General features: G+C 40.3%; 1 protein-coding gene across 10 annotated transcripts in view; it reads right to left on the reverse strand.

Annotated features, from left to right (window-relative positions):
* Window positions 1-1,718: 1,718 nt before the first annotated feature.
* Window positions 1,719-22,767, reverse strand: part of SLC30A4 (solute carrier family 30 member 4) — a 32,384-nt gene continuing 11,335 nt past the window's right edge. For 2 of the 10 annotated variants that reach the window (XM_073303984.2, XM_073303985.2), the window contains exons 4-8: window positions 11,126-11,279; window positions 10,653-10,854; window positions 10,264-10,369; window positions 6,757-6,891; window positions 4,254-6,118 (exon numbers count right to left, since the gene is read on the reverse strand). In XM_073303984.2, the coding sequence (XP_073160085.1) occupies window positions 5,964-6,118; window positions 6,757-6,891; window positions 10,264-10,369; window positions 10,653-10,854; window positions 11,126-11,279 (752 nt within the window). In that variant the 3' untranslated portion in view covers window positions 4,254-5,963. Of the gene's footprint in view, window positions 6,119-6,756; window positions 6,892-10,263; window positions 10,370-10,652; window positions 10,855-11,125; window positions 11,280-18,236; window positions 18,305-22,767 lie in introns of those variants that run through there. The other 8 variants (XR_012154015.2, XM_073303986.2, XM_073303987.2 and 5 more) reach the window with 8 other exon arrangements.

Below are 22,767 nucleotides of genomic sequence, written 5' to 3' on the forward strand. Positions count from 1 at the left end.
GCCTTTTATTTCCAGGAGAGGTACAGAATAGACAGCAGCAATGCAGCCTGCACACAAGCTTCTGCTAATATGCCTCACTGTGTTCTGAGGGGACCACTTCTAGGATGAGAGGTTATTTCTGTCTCTGTGCCCAGTCAGTTCTTGTCCTTGATGCTGAGACATTTGGCACGAGCGCCAATTAGAAGCACATGAGAGGTTAATGATGCAGACTCCGTTTCACTGCTATCATATGATAGCAACCTTTGGTTACTACCGACTGGCTTTGAACTGGTGATCCAAGCATGAAAGGTTCTATGACCAACCCGCTGAGCCATCCAGTACCTCTTGCAGAACTGTTTAAAAGATAATTTAACTGACAAGAAGCTCTTTCAATAAAAGAGTTGTTACAAACAAGACAAGACATCCTGATGTCTGAGCAAAAGGCCCAGTCTACATTAGATTGTGCTTCATGTTAGGATGCCAGCCTGGTTCATTTCTCAGTCATGCTACTGTAAATCAGGAGTGAATTTGCATGAGTGGAATTATACTGAAGTAAAACAATGTGAGAGGAGATTCGGGCCTGTAGTTTTTAATACTGATTTTGCTAACCCAGTAACATGAGGGTGTGGATGGGGCTTATAACTTTGTTAAACACTTTTCTTTAGACAGAGAGACAAGGCTGTGAGGTAATATCTTTCATTGGGACAACTGTATTGGTAAGAAAGACAAGCTTTCAAGCTTACACAGAGCTCTGGTCCAAAAAATATATTACCTTACCCACTTTGTTTCTCTAATATCCTGGAACCAACATGGCTACAACACTGCATGCTTTCTTTAGACTTGGCAGTGAAAACACCATCACTTTGGTGAAAATAATAGGTTCTCTCCATTTCTTTCTTAGCATAGGAAAGACCCTGGAATAAATCATGAGTTTCATAGGAGAGAGCCATCAGTGTTCTTATTCTTCTCCACAGGAACGTGGGAGTTCCTGGATCACACAGTGGGCCCCAACTAGAGCAGTATTTATACTCAGAGGAAGGAATGGACAGTTTGGAATAAACAGCCCATAGGTGAAGTTTTTTTTTCCCAGTGCTAGGCAGTTAGAGTTTGGTTTATGCCCTGTAGCATGAAGGTTTACATCTATGCCTTCTGCATTTGAAGTAAAATGTATTTGTTAAAGCGGAAGTTGTGCTTTAAGGAAGTTGTGCTCTCCAGTCTGCACGGGAGAGCATTTTTTGCATTTTGCACTAGCTTCACATGTGGAACTTCTGCATAAGGAGTAAGTGCAGGATATGTAACAGAAATAAATATTGTGTGAATAAGGCACTCACACTGCAAATCTGAGAGAATTTTGCCCTAAAGCTGGCACTTAAAGATAGGTGAAACAGACTTTCAGAGATAGGAGTGGCCACTCTTACCTAACCTCACAAAAATATGACAAGATCTTGCTAATGTAATGTCCCGCTTTATTCATTAGCTGGAAGGGTGTTGGACAAGCATACAGGTTGTTTGGTGGTGTCAGACAAGGGTTACTTCAACCCAACAGATGGAATAACCTCCCCATGGTTTTGTATAGTGCTCCCTGGAAGGAAAGCAGCAAGATTCATGCAGTAACAAATCTTCTGGCATGTCCACTGTACAAGGATATAAGTATATGTAATACCATAATAGAATTTTAGCTATGTACTAGGCTAGTAACCTCCCAGCATCACCCCAGAAAGTAGGGATGCAGATTCTGGAGGCTCTAAACTTGTCTAACTGACATGGGGTTTGGCAGGCAACTGGCCTCATGCTGAACAGATGTGTTTCCACTCACTGTGGTTGGTGGAAGGATTTTGTGTGCAAAGTTGTAGAGTCTAAGGCTGTACAAATCTTCCTGTGACAGCACCAGAAGTAACCAATGGGATATCCAGTCGTTCTTTGTAGGTATACTGGTCTCTTGGATTGAGAGATTCCAGGGCTGATTCTTATTTACAATAAGGCTCCTGTACATTACCCTGGCAGTGTAATGAGACCTTACAGTGGGTATAAATATAATTCAGATCCAACATATGGCTCCCTTCACGGTGCCAGAGTTGTATAAATGATAGTCAGGCTTTGTGTGTCTGTTTATGCTCGTGATAGTTTTGGTTTGCAAGTTAACCACTTTTTTTTAACATCATTTTCTATGGATTTTCCTATATATAAAATGTTATTGTGACCCAATAACTTCTTGATGCCAGCAGAGGGGTGCATAAGTATTGCAGGGATACCCTGAGTCTGGTATTTGCATCCTAGTTCACTAGAGTGTCGTGTAAGGTGTCTACTGAAAGCCTGTGTCACACTGGTCATCATAAGCTTTCTGAAACTTATGTGCAGGGACATAGGTGGATATATACTGGAAATTATGTTCTTAAGGCCTTAAATTTAAAGGTCGGTCACCCAAGGGTAGCATGCTTTAAGAGAGGTTGTGGGAGACATTATCTCCCTAGCTAAGCACTGTGTCTTTCAATGGAAGTCAATTTGCTTAACGTGTCAAATGCTAATGAAGAGATTATAGGGATTCCAAGAAACAAAATTAACAGAAAATTGAACAATTGGGGGAGGAAACCCTGTATACAGGTAAAGAACAAAAGACTGATCTAATATATCTAGGGTGCAGAAAGATGCCCCGGCCTCCTTCTTCTGGGGAGAAAACAGACAAGCTGTCAGTGGGCTTGAAAGGAGGGCCTTACCCATCCTAATTAAAAAACACTGTCAAAGATGTTGGGGTAAGAAGTACCTTATTAGACAAGAGGGCCTCTTGTTCATTATGTTTAATCTCTATAATGTGTTTTGATTTGATCTTTTATGAACGCTTTGTTTCCAAGAGATCTGTTTTGCTATCATTTGGCTCTCCGCTCTTTGTTAGATAAACTTATACTTGTTTTCTCTCTAAATAAATCCAAGTGCTATGTGTGAAGCAGAACTGTGTCCTGAGGTGAAATGGATAAGCTGGTGTGTGCTCTTCCCTTGGGAGTAGCAGATCTGTGAATTCTGTGTGTCCAGTGGAACAGGCACTGGGCACCTGTAAGGGATGCTCAGGGGCTGGACTGTATCTATCGTTAATCTGGAATGAGAGAGCAGAGCCTGCATGGGCTGAGAGAGGAGTACTTGAGCTGCCTGCAGCCAAGGTTGTCAGGGAACTGACCTCTGGCAGAAATAGACAGATCTTCCTCATGCTAAGGGCACGTGGTAGCAAGGTACCTTACAGTCCTGGGTATCTCCAGGGAACATCCCAGTTACCTTCTGTAATACACATTCCTACTGTGATGTTTTTTATACCTTTATTATGCTTAATTTATTCCATGGTTCTGAGCATTAAAAATAGCAACAAATCTATCATTGTATTCCTATTACCTTGGGGTTACTACATTATTGAAGGCTAATAATGGGCTGCCCTCAATACACTGCTCTCTCGAGTGAAATACAAAGGGATAAAAAAGAAAGCCCTTTACCCTGAGTATTTTGTAAGGACAAAGTAGAGGTCTGGAGGTAGGACAATCAAATCTAAATTTTCATCTAGTGATCCCCACTCACTTATTATAGTTGAGTTTAGTTAGAAAGAGCTACAGGAATTTATATTTGAGAGTTTCCCTGAAATGGGACAATGGAATCGACATTCTAGCCTTTTGTTGCTCTTTTCTGTACTTCTTCCATTTTCTCTATATTGCTCTGCTAACAAGAGGCCCAGAACTAAACACAGTGTTCCAAGAATGGTCTTGCTAGGTACTTAAAAGAAAGTGTGGCTAACAGAACAACCTTTAATGTATGTGTGTGTTTTTAAAAGCATAAGCACTACATGGTGGAAGACAAAAGACTATGGGGATGCCACTGTATAAGGAAGTAAGCCAGTGATCTAAATATAGTACCTCAAAACTGAGTACATGACTTCATGTAAGGAATACTACAAAACATAATTGCAAGGGGAATCAAAAGAAATAGGCTAGAGCCAGCAGTATGAATAAATATTTTATAATGTGTAGTTTAATAACTGATTTAATAAATCCCACAGTAAAGCAACATATTTTTGCTTTTTTCAGTTAAACAAATGTATAGTATATCATTACAATAAAAAACTCCAAATACAATACAAGTTTATCATACTCCAACTTCTAACTACATTGACTGTAAACCGCAACTTCATAAAATCCTACTTGAATAGCCAGTATGTGCAAAATACCTGGTTTTCAGAAAGTTCATATAGAAAGGATACACAATTTTTCATAACTGTGATATGGCTTTATTGGTGATATACTGTATGTACTGAAGCATTAGCGTCCCGAAGACACTGGTACTCAACCTCTGAGCTGAAGATGCTGGCATACTGTATTGTCATGTTCCCTCTCTCTGTTGGAAGAAATACAAACATAATCCAGTGTTATATGCATTTTTCCAAACTAAAACTGTGCTGTTAATTAGTATCTCGGAAATTTTATCATCTGATTCCCTACCTCAAGAGAAAGCAAACAAGCCATGTTTTAGTTCTAATTGCAGCTACAAATGAGTTTGATGAAATTAAGTATGAAACAGTAGCAGGTCTCAAAACAGTATGTTGCCTTGGTATTTACAGCTGAACAGCAAAGCTGTCAATGTAGGGCAAAAGTTATCTTTTCTGATACATGCACAGAACTATTATTGATGTCAGCGGAAGTTCTGGATAGAGATCAAAGTGCAACAGAGATCTGAGGCCAAATTCTGGTTTTCTTTTCAGCTTTTGCAGTCTATATTCTTCCGGCCTTTAGTGAGGAGGATACATGGCGGCTGTAACCACAGGCAGATCAGAGAGACTGATTAGATTTGCCCCCTATAAAATCAAAGTGCAGAGGATTTATAGAGAGCCTGTGAGACTCAGTTCCATGGGATTCTGGACATCATATATCATGCACAGAATGTACTTCTCTAAAGGAAATGCAAAAATGAAATTAACAGATTATTAAAATTCTAAATTTGGGGAACATATCTGAAATCTCTCCTCCCTACATTCCTGTTAGAATATCTGTGTGTTGCATGTCTGATTATCTGACAGTATCTTCATAGTTAACACGGTTTCTATAATTTTCTTTTCACAATGCAAAATAATCATGAAAAATGTTTCCTACAGCACATTTATTAATTCTAATTAGAATTAATGCTAATTAATTGACCTTTGAATCAAGTTAAAAGGTTTTACACATTCAATTTCACTAATAATAAAATCGTCTTAAGAATCAAAACTTTGTTAAATAAATAAGTGCTTCTAAGGTATACATGCCATACTAAAATACATGAAAGATAACTGATCACTTAAAACATTTTGGGTCCAGTTCTGAAGTCTCTAATTAGGCAACGGAAATTTTGCCTGGGTAAGGACCTCTTGCTTTGGACCTTTGAATGCCTGCATTAAATCTAAATTTCTGGTATGGGTGCAGTAAATTCTATATTTGGCAATTTTCTGAAGACAGTTTTTATCAAATGGTTTAGCTAGCACTGTATGCACCATCTTCCAAGTTAATATATTAAAAACTGTATTACAAAAATACTGTATAACCACTTTAGGGCTCTTTAAGTGTTATGGACCCCTGACATAATCAACTTTTAAAAATTTTTTAACTCAAATACTGAATTCTTTATGCTCCGTTTGGAACGCAGGTACATTAGTGGTACACAATTGACAAAATTGAAGTGTAATTGATGAGGTATCTGCAGAGCCATATCACAACCTGTAAACAATATTGTGGAAACATCTTTGTCTGAAAATCATATCGAGCTGACAATAAATTGGTCAGAGCGAGAGAGAGCAAATACATTTTTCTGTGGGGTATCTCCTGCACTTTTTGCAGGACCAGTTCTCCCTCTGGCATCAAATACTGGTACAACTCCACACATATGGGATTCCATTCAATCGTTTTAGTTTTGCATTTATTGCTTTTTAGTCTTTGACTACAAGATAAAGAAAAAGGCAGCAGTTCCCAAAATGTATGAAATTAGGCACTGGAACTCTGACAACTTGCACAGGTCTTGTTTACTTGGTGCTTGTAACTCTGAAGCTGGACAGAGCATTTATACATTCCAAATGTGTTCAGCAGCAAGTGTCTGGCCTTGGACTGAACTTCCTCCCATTTACGTGAACTACCTGGAACTGGAAAATGAAGAAAATCATCAATACGTGTCATCCTTCAAAAATCTGACAATCCACCTGTTTCACTATGCATTACAGCTGGCATGACTGCCCCATTATCGTGTGCCTTTAGGCCCTGATCCTGCACTCAGATCCTTAACGCTGATAAAATTAAGAATCTGACAGACAAAAAAGATCCAGATTTTTTGTCTATGCTTTCTGTGGACAATACAAAAATATCAGACTTGGGTGGGTAGCATGCAGCCCCTAGAGAGGTCTGTGTTGATTTTTTTATACAAAGGGTCTTATGTTGTTTTACCGCCTATGGTGGGAAAACTGTGTTTTTTGGTGAAAAAATCTGTGCAAAATCATCATTTTTTTCCTTTTTTAATGAATCTGATCAAACAGTATTTGCTCCTGATCTTTCCAGCAGTGCGTTTTCTTGCACAGCTCTCTATAATATACCCAGGATAGGAGAAGTTTTATATATTTTATAAGCAAGCCATTTTCTATGCAAAGTGTAGTTAAAAGCCTTGTTCCCAAAATGGATACTTCACAGCTCAATTTAATCAGAAGCATAAAGACAGAGTCAAAGTTCTTTCTGCAGCTAAGGCTTATCTATAGCTGTACCATTGTAGGTGTACTATGCAGTTACTTACCTAATTGCAAGTGGACTATGGCAGTAGTTTTTCCTGCAGTGAGAGACCAAACATTCAAATCTTCTATAGAAAAAACATCTTCAATTTTCATTAAGTCTTCTTTAATGCGGTCTACATTCAAATGCTTTGGAACCCCTACAGTATTAGAATGAGGGAAAATTAATTGTTTCTAATTAATACACACACTAATTTTCAAAGTAAAACATTATGAAAGGTCACAAGAAGACAAACAAATAGTTCTTGGAACATTTAAAGTGACTAGTGGTATCTAAGTTATCGGCGAAGAACATAGGAATTGCCACATTGAATCAGGACAGTAATCCTTCCAATCCAGTAACATAGGAACTGCACTATTGGCTCAGACCTCAGGCCATCCAGTCCAGAATCTTGTCTCCAAGAGTTGCCTGCACCAGATGCTTCACAGGAAAATGTAAGAAACCCCGCGGTAGACATCTATGGAATAGTCGGTCACCCCGACAGTCTCATTCTACCTCCTACTAGCTAGAGACTGGCTTAGATCTTGAAGCACATCCCTTCCAAAACTCATTTTTTGTGTTAACTCTCATTACTCTGGATATTCTTCTTCTCCATGTAACTGTCCCAACCGTTTCTGAATCCTTCATGTGACAGTGCTGTGTACCAGATACTTCAAAGGAAGGTGTAAAACCCCCTCATGGTGCACAATTATGTAATAACATCACTCTGGGGAGAGTTTCTTCTTAACCCAAGAAATCAGTGGATGTTTACATCTGGAAGCATGAGGATTGATATCACTTATAAATATTTATTCTAGCTAATGTAACTGCAGATATTATTCATGTAACTTTCTAATCCTTTTTTAAAAATCCTAATGTGTTCTTTGCCACAAGATCTTATTGAGACAGTGAGTTTCACAGGTTAATTATAAGTTGTATAAAAAGTATTTCCTTTTATCAGTTTTTGAAATTTGCTGCCTTTTAATTTCATCATGTCATGAGGGAAAAAAATAGAAGCACCTTCCTACACCAGTCACTAAATAATATATATACATCCAACATGCCACATATTAATAGCCTTTCTAAATACGCTTCACCTTTTTAACCTATTATGGAAGCTTTTTGATCACACTTTATATTAAGATTCCATTCATAAATCATTTGTAAAGGTTAATAAATGATTTCTAACAGTCTATGAACATGTTACTAATCAGAAACTGGAAGTTTTGTCTCATGGAAAGTCCCGACATTTCAAAATTTTGTTTCTGTTCTGAATCAGAATGGAAAATCAAAATAAATACATGGAATGTATAAAATAAATACAAAAAAAATACATGGAATGAACGATTTCAAAAATTTTCAAACAGGAAATGTCAACATGAAAATTTTGGCATTTTTGATCAAAATGATTCAACACACTGAAACATTTTTTCCTCTTGAAATGACAATTTTTTCTTTTCCAATAACCCTTTAAATGAAAAAAAGTTTCAAATTCACATTTTGAAAGAAAAAGCATTGCTTCACTTCAAACCGTCAACTTGAAACAAATTCTTCAATATGATTCTCACAACTAGAAAATTTAAAAAATTGCCAGAATGAACTATTTCTCGGGAAAGCTTTCAATTTTGACAAAAATGACATTTTCCACTAGGAAATTTAACCAGCTCTACATGTTACAGACATGAGGAGTATATGTTATAGATGGCTTTAAGCACATCATTAGAAGGTGTTATAGATGATTATAAGACATGATTTACAAAAAACCTTTTGATCTGTTGCACTTTATAACAACCAATTTAACCATTTAGTAAAACATCTATTAATCGAGTATTAATACTTCATAAACTATAAACGGAAGCTTAATATAAAGTGTGACCAATTTTTCCATGGATCTCACTCATTTTTGTTCCTCTTCTCTGAACCTTTTCTATTTCTGCTCTCTTTTTGAAATAGGATGACAAATATTGAGCAATGTTTTCACTGATCTATTTCCATTGACTCCTCTGTCTTTCAATTCAAGGATTATAATTAATTGAGAACCCATCAACATATAAAAGTAATCTACTATTTTGTTGACACTCTCAAAAAAAATCTGATATACTAGAGAAACATGATATTCTTTTATACAAGATGTAGTTTTGTCCCTATCATGTTCATCTACTGTAGTTGGTTATAACTCTATATTTTTCTAATGCTATTTTTATATTTATATTTTCCCAACCAATAATCTTCTTACTATTAAAATAATCCCCATAGCCATCCCTAGCACCTTTTTAAAATATACATCTAATATAGCTATCCTCCAGTCTTCTGGTACAGTAGCTGATTTTAATTATATATATATATTTAGCAATGCAGCCACTCCTTGTCTATTTTCTTTGGCTAAATCTCAATGCCACTACCCTGGAACTAATTGAGACATCTTAATAATAGGCACAGTTCACCGTTTTTGCCCTCTCAATGAACCTTTTATTTTATTTATTTATTAAGGAAGAAAACACATTTGACGATCAAGATTGGTGAGGCCCTGTTCAGAGTTTTTGACTTGAAACCATAATTCAACAAAGCAGAGTGTCAGATACCCAGCAACTTTATGGCCATGTTTGCATTAGCCCTTTCTCCCTAATATTTCCTTCACTGATACCATAGTTGCATTTCCACAGTCGGACTGCTAGTTAAAACAATGCACTGGAGGCTGCTGGCATTTTAACCACCATGTTGTCTAGATCTGCTCCGCACAGGCTAAGACGACATAATAACTAAAAAGCAATGACCAAGCTACACCTGTGCTTCCACTGTTGCTACCACCAGTAGAAGTGCACCAATGGTGCAATAACAATGGTGGGAAATTTGAGGGGGGGAAAGATTAGTGTAGACACAGCCTGCGTGTACAGCTTTTTGACCCAGGTTTGTCTCTTTGTGTTTTGTAAGCATTTACTTTTCAAGTTAAAGTAAAATGCGGAGCCAGGTGCTTGGCTACAGCAGAGAAGCATATAGTACAGGATTGGGGCTGGAGGAGGGAACATGCATGGGTGCTGTAAACTTCACCTTTGCCTTCCAAATTCTGGGTAAGCTGTGTGCCAGGCATTTGTTATTTGGCATAAGTTAAAGTAGCCTGAAGACTGCTCTAAGTTATACCAGCTCCCAGTGACCCCAAAGGCTGAAACAACAGTGGGGAAAAGGGAAGCCACAGACATGCCCCCTATATAGCAGCAGGGAAGGCATAGGGGCCATTATGACACCTCTGTGCCACTAGTGATCCCCCTACACTTGGGCAATCCTCTGATGGCTGGATAAGTTGGCTCTGTGACTAGGTTCTGCTTGTGGTGCCATGTAAATGGTTGTAACCCATCCAAGAATCTGGACCATGATGTCTGTGATCACTTATTCAATATGATTTAAATATACTTAGTGAACATTTTGTACAACAGAGAAATAACAAAGAATTAGCCATTACCACAAAATGTAACTTTCACTGCTAGCTGACATGTAAAATTAAAGAAAAGTATCACAGAATTTATACAGATCTTACCTTCCAGTATAATAACTCCTGTGTCCCGTATGATTCGGACTGTTGTAAAAACCACAAGTATTGAGAATATGTAAGTACATATAGGGTCAGCAATCTTGTATTCTGGCTGCAAGGTTCAGATTAAGAGTTTGTAAGGAAATAGGCTTCTAGTAAAGATTCAAAAAAGTCTTGGTCCAGTAAGATTCAACCACTTTTAGCTCTCACTTGATTTTATATTCTGTTGAAGACTATTTAGAAAATATGTGCATGGTACTCATTTTGGATGAATTTATATTACTAGAAAACAACAAACACTGAATATCTCTATATCTTATAAAAAAGGTCCTTTAATCTAGTATAGGGGTTAACATAAGAAAATCCACAGTCACAAAAGACTAGCAACGTCCTACCTTGAAACGTATGATGTATGCAGCTACAAGCACACCAATACTCTGTACCAAGTCCCCCAGGGCATGGACAAATGCTGCTCTCACTGCAAGGCTGCTGTGTCCCTGGCTATGCCCATGGGCTGTGTTAGGAGTGTTTGATGCAGGTACTTGGGAGTGTGAATGGGAATGAAGGTGACCTGACTGATTCAGTAAAAATCCCATTCTGAAAATGAAAGGAAAAGGAATAAGACTGACACGATTTTAAAATATTTCGACCAAAGGATGGAGAAAAATATTACATTCATTACTACTGCATGTCTCATTTTGTGAGCATGAAGAGACCCCAAAAAAACCCACTAGCGTACAAATAAAATTCCCAAGTGATTGAGACTGATTCAATAAAGATAAATATTACAAGCTGTGAATGAATTCATCTACATATCGTATTTTGTAAATGTATACAAGGAATATCAATGTAGAGAAACAAAGCTTACATCAAGTTTACTGCAACGCCAACAGCTGCTGTAATGAGCATTATATCTCCATTAATTTCATAGTCCATATGGATAGTTCTTTGAACAGCTTCATACAAGAACACCACCATTAGGATATATACCAGCAATACACTAACAAGGGCTGACAACACCTCTGCAAACAAAAAGGGAACAACATTACAAGAGTGACTTTTAGATCTACTATAGCCTATTTAAAATTTCATTTGTCGTTTTTTACAAGGCAATAATTGATTTTCAGTAGATTCTCATGCCTTAAAATATGTTGTGAATCAAGTCAAATTCAGAAGATACAGTCGACAAACAGGACAATTTGTGTTAATCAGATAATACACACTCTCGTATCAGCTTTGTTCCTGGAAATATATTTCCTCTGTTTAGGTCATTATTTCTAGGTGGGTTCAGGAGATTCCCAAGCTAACTGGAAGCTGTGCCTAATGCAGTCGCAGATAAAGGCCTGATCCAATGTGGCCAAAGCTAGGAGCTCTGAAACCATAAGACTGACCTGTTTGTAAACTAGACACAGTTACTTTTTAAATGTACACTATATCAATCTGAATATTTTGCATGAACTATTAATTGGTGCTGTATTGTTTTAAAGATGCACAGTTTTGTGCTTTAGACGGAGATGAAGACAAAAGAAGATAATAATCACTGCACCACACAATACAAAATGAGAATACATACTGGGAGCAAAACTCTTGAGAGGTGTGAGTATATATGATTTATTGTACAGTCTTGTTATAAAATGTTACCTAATCGCTAAACGAATCTTTTGTATTTGCTTTAATATGCTGTTACCTAACGGCTAATGAATCTCTACTTTTCCGAGAGTTAAGAGTATTGTTAACCTTGATTGTATTGCATTTTGGTATTGTAATTTTAAATAACTTGCACGGCCTACAGAGCCTGTATATGGGTGCTTTTCATTTATTCTAAATCAAAAGAAAATAAAAACGCGAATAAACATAGGAATCAAAGGGCCTGATTCTGCAGTGCCTGGCACCTTTTGTAATGATTTATGCCTGCACAAAGCAGGTGTAAAACACTGCCATTCTGATCTGGTGACATTATACTGCCGCTTTACAATAGTGTTCAAGACACACAAGATGCAAGAAAGTGGCGCATCAGGTCCCAATCCTAGACAACAAATATCATGCAAGACTTGAAGTAGCTCTTCCAACTTTTAAAATAAATTTGCTGTAATAAATATAAGTTACTGAAAGGCCCATTCCTTAGGGTTTGGGAACCCTTTAGAGATTTCTGTTTTATGCAAAATCACATCCCAAATATTGAGTGTGAGCAGCAGGGCTTGGTGCATAGGGCCTCAATGGGGACTAGGGAGGAAGGACTCAAAAGCTATCGAAGGCTGTAGCATAATTTAGGGACACAGTTCTTTCCTGTCTAAATTGTAAGATCAACTGGTTAACCATATTGGAGGACTACCATGCTGTAGGTGCATGCCCCAACATGTTTTTTTCAGTATAAGCAGGTTCTTGGAGCAAATCAACAATACAATAGCCAGCCCAAGTAGCCAGGCACTGGATGGATGTAGAGAGAAAAATCTCCTTGCACACTGAAGCTATGAAGTGTGTCTGCAGCCACTCCACAGAGACAGCTACAGTGGGTTCTGATGCATCTGTCTTCCCCAGGAAGGGAAGAGGATGGAAGGATCTATCCAATGGAGGAGTCCTCTCTGCATTCTGCCCCCTGCATTATGCCAAATAGGGTATCTGCATGCTCCTACACAGAGGAACCTCACTGGTGTAACCGCCTGGGGGACATCCACAGAGGAGGAGCAATTAGTGTGTAGGTAATGTAATTCAACTAGCCTATAAAAACCGGAGTCGAATGTGCATTTTATAAGATCCACATAGGCAGTTTCTTAGAATATCTGCACGTTACTGTAACTACAGCATGAAGAACTCAGTGAGAGAGGCTTATTCTTTTTTGTTGTTGGTTTTGTTCCTCCTGATTCCCTGATAACAAAGAAATTGTAAACAACCTATGTTACTTTGGCACCATCTATATGACAATTTTTCCCATATTAGGAAACAGGATTTAAAAATTGTTATTGAAAAATAATTGCTTGGTCTCAACAACAGCTGAACATTCTGAGCCCCATCCACACAGGTTTGCACCACCATACTAGCAAAACAGTTTTTACAGCCAAGTTAAACTGTTTCTTAAAAACTGGTGGAAACTGTGGGGGAGATGGACAATTTAACTCTAGCCAGGTTACATATTATTGGAAGCACAATTCGTTGGAATTTTGTTATAATTTTGTCCTCTTCCTTTTCATTTGTAATGTTATTACCTGCACACGGAGTTTGGACTGTCAGTAAACATAGCTTAATATTACACATAAAATAACTATGTTAAACAAACATTATTAAGGTTGCAAAGTGAAGCACTCAGAAGTTGGCGAATTAAGGTTGCCTGTGCAACCTTAAGTTGCCACCCTTATTTACATGCATTTTGATACAATCTTTAATGACAGGATCATATGCTATTTTTTTCCACGGGACCCTGCCTAATTCACTGCACAGGATGGATAGTGTTCAATTAATAATCAGCTATTCAATATTTTGTTTTCTCCTCATTGTTCAGTGTATGGCCCCAGGCTTTATTTACTGCAAAATATTCAGCCTGAGGCAGATCCCTGGCATGGAAAACAGGTCAAGTCTGGCAAAGTTTCATAAGTAACTGAAAACAGGGTCTTATAATGGGTAGTGTTGGGAAAATCTTAAGATATGGTGCCGCCAGACCAGCCTATAATGCATATAAATCTGCAGGACTGTATGCATGATTTGTATCATTATTATTTGTAATAATTAAAAATGTCATTCAGGACTGCTGATAAAATCTCATTGTCAGTTAATTACCAGAGCCTCTATCTTTCTGTATCAATTCCTCAAAGATCAGAGTTGATATTCATTTGTTCTCCGAGATGTAGAAGTATAGCTGTTATTTCCTTGTATTCCACACATGTTGCGATGAATTCTTTCAGAGCTGCAGCAAAATTCTATCCTCAGATGCATAATATACTCCAACAGTGTTGTTCTTTGCTGGCATTTGACAACCGCCTCAGTTCTCCCCATGTCTTAGATCTGTCAGCATGCGATGAAGTGGGCTGTAGCCACTGGTGAGCTGGAGCTGGTTCGCACCAGTTCATGTGAACCAGTTGTTAAATTTCGAAGCTGGTTTAGAACCGGTTGTTAAAGGGGTGGGCAAACTCCAGCCCGCTGGCCACATCTGGCAAGCGGGACTGTCCTGTCCGGCCCACCTGAGCTCTCAGCTAGGGAGGCTCCCCTGAGAATCCCTTTTTAATTTTTACTCACCCGGCGGCGCTCCGGGTCTTTGGCAGCACTTCGGTGGCAGGTTCTTCACTCGTTCCGGGTCTTCGGTGGCACTTTGGTGGCGGGTCCTTCAGTGCAGCCGAAGACCCGGAGCAACTGAAGGACCTGCTGCTGAAGTGCCCCCGAAGATCCAGAGCAAGTGAACAAACTGGTTCTTCAGCTTTTGGCAGCTCATCACTGGCTGTAGCCCACGAAAGCTTATGCTCTAATATATTTGTTAATCTCTAAGGTGCCACGAGTACTCCTGGTTTTTTTGCAGATACAAACTAACACAGCTGCTACTCTGAAGCATGTACAATGTTTCTTTGATGGCTGCAGAATGTATTGTTTCTACCAAGGAATTGTCCTCATTTTACTTATTCAACATGATTGTAAAAAGTGTGCTCTGTACAAGCTTTTGATGTTACCAGAATCACTTGGGCCGTAGGCTGAATTTTAAAATCGGGTTGGCAGGAAGAAACTCACACCAACACACTCAGCTGTTCAGTCTGTCACTGCCTGGATAAGAACCAGCATTATAAAGCTCTAACCAGGCACTGAGAGGCAGCCATCATGATCTGAGATGATGTCAGAAAGATACCCATCTTTAAAAAATCCTGGAGTTATCCATGCAATTTCAGGAGTTCTTTATGAAACAAATTATTCATGCTGATGTCCTTAAAACAACACAATTTCTTAGATTCGTCAGTCATGTGAAATGTTGGCATATGAATCACATTCCATTACCATACACCAGCAGACTACTTATTAGTTTTGTTTTAATTCAAAGCAATTTTCTCTGTAGCTGCCTGAAACCAGTGCTTTTCCTGGCAAAAGATTATAATGAAATCCCTTTCTTGCTGGCAATGTGAATTTGGTCTGTCTGCAATCCCTCATTTCTCATTAAATTAACCAAGCACTGTCTAAAGGGATCAATCAGTTCTGTAGCTATTGACATAATCTCACCAGCAATGGAGAGCTACCAAATTCTCTATCTATGATTAAACCAGTTAGTTGAAAAGAGACATCTCCACTTAAATCATGGTTAAACTGAAGTACTTTTGGTTTTAAAGGTGTAGTAACCCATTCCAAACTTGCATGTTCTGTCTATATTTCATCCCCATTTTTTCTAACCATTCTAGGATTCTGAGTTTATCCACTTACTTTTCATCGCTGCAAAGAGAATTAAGCCTAGGACACAACATACATTCCGCATTTAAATAGCGGTGAAATAGGTGATAGCAGTGCTAATTTCCTCTGAAATGCAAACAGATAATCAATAGTGCTAATGTGCTAGATGCTGCTGGAATCCTTTTACAAATGAAAATGCTCTCTCAAGTATTGGAAATTCAGAGTACTAAAAACTGTAGTTATAGAAATACAGTTAATTGTATTTGTAATGTTGCCAACATTAATATCTATATAGGTAACCTAAAAAATAAGTGCAGAGTGCATCAGTTTAAGAAGCCATGAGATATTTAATGCATATTCTCAGCTTTTTTGAAAAGGGTGCTTTCTATTCTGTACCAGAATCAGTGACGCTCGCTCTTTTTTGCTGAATTTTTATTATTCACTGCTCTCTCTATATAATATCTTTCATGAAATTCAGACTAATGGTGGGGTTAAATTATTTGATAACAAGGTTCTTAATGTAAAGACTTTTAGGAGAATGACAGGTTTCAGAGTAACAGCCGTGTTAGTCTGTATTTGCAAAAAGAAAAGGAGTACTTGTGGCACCTTAAAGACTAACCAATTTATTTGAGCATAAGCTTCCGTGAGCTATAGCTCACTTCATCCGATGCATACTGTGGAAACTGCAGAAGACATTATATACACAGAGACCATGAAACAATACCTCCTCCCACCCCACTCTCCTGCTGGTAATAGCTTATCTAAAGTAATCACTCTCCTTACAATGTGTATGATAATCAAGTTGGGCCATTTCCAGCACAAATCCAGGTTTGCTCACCCTCCGCCCGCCCCCCCCCCCCTCCGCCACAAACTCACTCTCCTGCTAGTAATAGCCCATCCAAAGTGACCACTCTCTTTACAATGTGTATGATAATCAAGGTGGGCCATTTCCAGCACAAATCCAGGTTTTCTCACCCCCACCCCCCGTCCCCAAAACACACACACACAGACTCACTCTCCTGCTGGTAATAGCTCATCCAAACTGACCACTCTCCTTACAATAACAGGTTTCAGAGTAACAGCCCTGTTAGTCTATATTCACTTTGGATAAGCTATTACCAGCAGGAGAGTGAGTTTGTGTGTGTGGTATTTGGGAGAAAAAAAAAGGGGGGGGGGGGGTTGAGAAAAACTGGATTTGTGCTGGAAATGGCCCACCTTGATTATCATACACATTGTAAAGAGAGTGGTCACTTTGGATGGGCTATTACCAGCAGGAGAGTGAGTTTGTGTGTGGGGGGGGTGGAGTAGGGGCGTTAGGGGACGAGAGCTGAGGAAGCGTTGTTCTAATTCAGCCATAAAAATGTTGGCATACTGTGGGGCCATGCGGGTACCCATAGCAGTGCCGCTGATCTGAAGGTATACATTGTCCCCAAATGTAAAATAGTTATGGGTAAGGACAAAGTCACAAAGTTCAGCCACCAGGTTAGCCGTGACATTATCGGGGATAGTGTTCTTGACGGCTTGTAGTCCATCTTTGTGTGGAATGTTGGTGTAGAGGGCTTCTACATCCATAGTGGCCAGGATGGTGTTATCAGGAAGATCACCGATGGACTGTAGTTTCCTCAGGAAGTCAGTGGTGTCTCGAAGGTAGCTGGGAGTGCTGGTAGCGTAGGGCCTGAGGAGGGAATCTACATAGCCAGACAATCCTGCTGTCAGGGTGCCAATGCCTGAGATGATGGGGCGCCCAGGATTTTCAGGTTTATGGATCTTAGGTAGTAGATAGAATATCCCAGGTCGGGGTTCCACGGCTAAACCTACAAGATCTCTCACGCCTAACGCCCCTACTCTACTTGCGCTATATTGATGACATCTTCATCATCTGGACCCATGGAAAAGAAGCCCTTGAGGAATTCCACCATGATTTCAACAATTTCCATCCCACCATCAACCTCAGCCTGGTCCAGTCCACACAAGAGATCCACTTCCTGGACACTACAGTGCTAATAAACAATGGTCACATAAACACCACCCTATACCGGAAACCTACTGACCGCTATTCCTACCTACATGCCTCCAGCTTTCACTCTGACTACACCACACGATCCATCGTCTACAGCCAAGCTCTGTGATACAACCGCATTTGCTCCAACCCCTTAGACAGAGACAAACACCTACAAGATCTCTATCAAGCATTCTTACAACTACAATACCCACCTGCGGAAGTGAAGAAACAGATTGATAGAGCCAGAAGAGTTCCCAGAAGTCACCTACTACAGGACAGGCCTAACAAAGAAAATAATAGAACGCCACTAGCCGTCACCTTCAGCCCCCAACTAAAACCCCTCCAACGCATTATTAAGGATCTACAACCTATCCTGAAGGATGACCCAACACTCTCACAAATCTTGGGAGACAGGCCAGTCCTTGCCTACAGACAGCCCCCAACCTGAAGCAAATACTCACCAACAACCACATACCACACAACAGAACCACTAACCCAGGAACCTATCCTTGCAACAAAGCCCATTGCCAACTGTGCCCACATATCTATTCAGGGGACACCATCACAGGGCCTAATAACATCAGCCACACTATCAGAGGCTTGTTCACCTGCACATCCACCAATGTGATATATGCCATCATGTGCCAGCAATGCCCCTCTGCCATGTACATTGGTCAAACTGGACAGTCTCTACGTAAAAGAATAAATGGACACAAATCAGATGTCAAGAATTAGAACATTCATAAACCAGTCGGAGAACACTTCAATCTCTCTGGTCATGCAATCACAGACATGAAGGTCGCTATCTTAAAACAAAAAAACTTCAAATCCAGACTCCAGCGAGAAACTGTTGAATTGGAATTCATTTGCAAATTGGATACTATTAATTTAGGCTTAAATAGAGACTGGGAGTGGCTAAGTCATTATGCAAGGTAGCCTGTTTCCCCTTGTTTTTTCCTACCCCCACTCACCCCCCCGCAGATGTTCTGGTTAAACTTGGATTTATGCTGGAAATGGCCCACCTTGATTATCATACACATTGTAAGGAGAAAGAAAAGGAGTACTTGTGGCACCTTAGAGACTAACCAATTTATCTGAGCATAAGCTTTCGTGAGCTACAGCTCACTTCATCGGATGCATACTGTGGAAACTGCAGAAGACATTATATACACGGAGACCATGAAACAATACCTCCTCCCACCCCACTCTCTTGCTGGTAATAGCCTATCTAAACTGATCACTCTCCTTACAATAACAGGTTTCAGAATAACAGCCGTGTTAGTCTGTATTCGCAGAAAGAAAAGGAGGACTTGTGGTACCTTAGAGACTAACCAATTTATTTGAGCATGAGCTTTCGTGAGCTACAGCTCACTAGTACTCCTTTTCTTTTTTCTCCTTACAATGTGTACGATAATCAAGTTGGGCCATTTCCAGCACAAATCCAGGTTTTCTCACCCTCCCCCCCCCACAAACTCACTCTCCTGCTGGTAATAGTTCATCCAAACTGACCACTCTCCTTACAATAACAGGTTTCAGAGTAACAGCCGTGTTAGTCTGTATTCACTTTGGATAAGCTATTACCAGCAGGAGAGTGAGTTTGTGTGTGTGGTATTGGGGGGGGGGGAAAGGAGGGGGTGAGAAAAACTGGATTTGTGCTGGAAATGGCCCACCTTGATTATCATACACATTGTAAAGAGAGTGGTCACTTTGGATGGGCTATTACCAGCAGAAGAGTGAGTTTGTGGGGGGGGGGAGGGTGAGAAAACCTGGATTTGTGCTGGAAATGGCCCAACTTGATTATCATACACATTATAAGGAGAGTGATCACTTTAGATAAGCTATTACCAGCAGGACAGTGGGGTGGGAGGGGGTATTGTTTCATGGTCTCTGTGTATATAATGTCTTCTACACTTTCCACAGTATGCATCGGATGAAGTGAGCTGTAGCTCACGAAAGCTCATGCTCAAATAAATTGGTTAGTCTCTAAGGTGCCACAAGTACTCCTTTTCTTTTTAAGAGAATGTGTCGTGAAGAGCTGGGGAATCTCTTGTTCCATTACCAGCTGTACAACTGGTTTGTGTGGCACTGGGCCCTTAGGCCAGAATGATCAAATTTGGGTGCCTCAGATTAAGCAAGTAAATCCTTGTATATGTTAACCTCTTACGTGTCCCCAGCAGTAAAATGAAAACTATACTTAGATCGCTCACAGAGGTACTGTGAGGCTCCTTGAATTAATGTTTGTAAAGTGCTTTGAAATCCTTGAATGAGAAGCATTAGAAAGTAGAATAATTGAGTTAGAGCCAGCTAAGCTCCCATGGAAAAGCTGTGGAAAAATCCCTGAGCCACAATTGTTCTTCCTCTACTTAAACTCTCAAATATTTGTTGCTAGTGTAAAAAAAACCCAATGAGATGCAAGTCTCCTGCTGAGCCCAGAGCAATCTTAGTGAAAGTTTCCAGGACTGTCAAATATTTTCAAGAAAACGGTTAAAAAAAATAGCTTCCAATTTTTTTTTTTAATGAACTTCTCTGATCCTTCATTTTTGTCTTAGGTTGGTCTCAGGTCACTTCATTTCTATATACACATTAGTTTTTGAGCTCTACATGCATACAAAAACCTCTGAAAAAATTTTACTTTTTTAAAAAATGAGGCTTAATAACTCAAAACAGTACCCAAGAGACTTCTGTGTGTATTCATATTGCCCAAAGAGTGCTCTGGGGCAAACCTGAAAGGTCATGTTTCAGTGTAAAGGTAACTCATACAACAAAATTAAAAACTCTTGAAAGAAATGATTCTAATGGAAATGCTGGCAGATCCTTTCTTGTTAGAGCCCCAATGAGCCTTGCTACTGTATAGTATTACGCAGTATTGCTTGAGTGACTAATTAATGGTCGAGGGTTGTAGGGTTAGGTGATGAAGCTAATGAATCTGCTACCTACTGCTATAAAATCTGAAATATGAATTGTAAACTTCATTACATTATGTAAGTACTGAGCTAAAATAGACTTTGGAATTCATTGCAAAAGCATGTATTTTAAACCACAGTAAAGCAGAAATAGTAAAGCCTGATATTTCATAAAGCATAAAAAGCTAACGTTCCTGTTAAAATGTTTACAATTCAAGACCTGCAATCACACATTATTAATTAATACAGTTACAACATAAAAAGCACTTTTCATCTTCACAGTTATATACAACCATGAACTAATTAATCCTCCCAACACCTGAGGTTGGTAAATAATTCTTATACTTTATAGAGGCCTAAAATAGGAAGAGGTGAAGTAATTTTCTCAATACCACAGAAAGAATCATACCAGAGTCAGAATAAGAACTCAAGAATATGTAGCACATACTAGGGCAAATGTTTCCTTTCCCCTTTGTGGTACTGGAAGGTCCTCAACACACCAGAACTGCTGCTGCACAGGGAAATAAAAGTTGTATAGGAAAACCCATGCACACAGCAAAGTTCTCTGTGATGCTTCTCTCCCCAGTAGCATGGAGTAGAGGAAAGATAGTATTGTGGTTAAGGCATTGGACTAGGTTGCCAACTTTCTAATCGGACAAAACTGAACACTCTTGCCCCACCCCCTGCCCCACCACTTCCCAGAGGCCCAGCCCCTGCCCTCCCCTTCTCTGAGGCCCCGTCCCCACTCTCCCCCCACCTTTTCTCACTTTCACCAGGCTGGGGCAGGGGGTGGGGGTGAGGGCTCCAGCTGAGGGTGCAGGCTCTGGGGTGGGGCCAGAAATGAGGGGTTCAGGATGGAGGAGGGGGCTCAGGGATGGGGCAGGGGTTGGAGTGCAGGGAGGGTGCAGGCTTTGGCTGGGGGGTGTGGGCTCTTGGGGTGGGGCCAGGGATGAGGGGTTTGAGGTGTGAGGGGGCTCCAGGAGGGAGTTTGGGTACAGGAGGGGGCTCAGAGCTGGGGCAGGAGGTTGGGGTGTGGGATGGGGTTCAGGGTGCGGGCTCTGGGAGGGAGTTTGGGTGTAGGAAGGGGCTCAGGGCTGGGGCAGAGGGTTCGGGGTGTGGGCTCTAGCCAGGCAGCACTTACCTCAGGCAGCTCCCAGAAGCAACCGGGATCTCCTAGGCAGAGGGGCCAGCAGGCTCTGTGCGCTATCCACTCCTGCAAACACCATCTCCACAGCTCCCATTGGCCGCAGTTCTCTGCCAATGGAAGCTGCGGAACCAGTGCTGGCGGCAGGGGCAGCACGTGGAGTCCCCATGGCTGCCCCTGAGCCTAGGAACCGGATGTGCTGGCTGCTTCTGGGAGCTGCACGGAGCCAGGGCAGGCAGGGAACCTGCCTTAACCCCACTGTGCCACCAACTGGACTTTTACTGGCCTGGTCAGCAGTGCTGATCAGAGCAGCCAGGGTCCTTTTTCGACCGGGCGTTCCGATCAAAAACCGGACACCTGGCAAGACTACACTGGACTGAGACCCAGCTCTGCCACAGACTTCCTGTGTGATCTTGGGCAAGTCATTTAATCTCTCTGTGTATCACTTCCTCCTCTGTAGAACAGGTCAACACTTCCTTTCTCACACTCTTTTTGTGTGCCTTCTGCATTTAGGGCTAGATTGTGGTGACTATCACTCACACTGAGTGGTACCTTATTTCTAAAGGAACCCTCTAAAGTCAATAGAACTACTTGTGAAGTAAGGTACTACTCAGCATAAGTAAGTCTGGCCCACTGATTGTAAGCACTTTGGGATGGTGATTGTGTGTATGTACCACACCAAGCACGTGGGGTTCCTCCAGGTGCTCTACTGTTCTTGTAAAGAGCTGGAAATGGCCCACTTTGATTATCGCTACAAAAGGTTCCCCCCCACACACCCTGCTCTCCTGCTGGTAATAGCTCACCTTTCCTGGTCATTCTTGTTACAGTCTGTATGGTAACACCCATTGTTTCATGTTCTCTGTGTATATAAAATCTCCCCACTGTATTTTCCACTGAATGCATCCGATGAAGTGAGCTGTTGCTCACGAAAGCTTATGCTCTAATAAATTTGTTAGTCTCTAAGGTGCCACAAGTACTCCTTTTCTTTTTGTGAATACAGACTAACATGGCTGCTACTCTGAAACCTGTAATACAGATAACATTGATATAATGATAGGGGTTGTGGTGAGCCAGAGAAGCGGTCTATTTGGCTCAATAGATTTCAT

This window comes from Lepidochelys kempii, chromosome 10, assembly GCF_965140285.1.
Source record: "Lepidochelys kempii isolate rLepKem1 chromosome 10, rLepKem1.hap1, whole genome shotgun sequence".
NCBI lineage: Eukaryota > Metazoa > Chordata > Testudines > Cheloniidae > Lepidochelys > Lepidochelys kempii.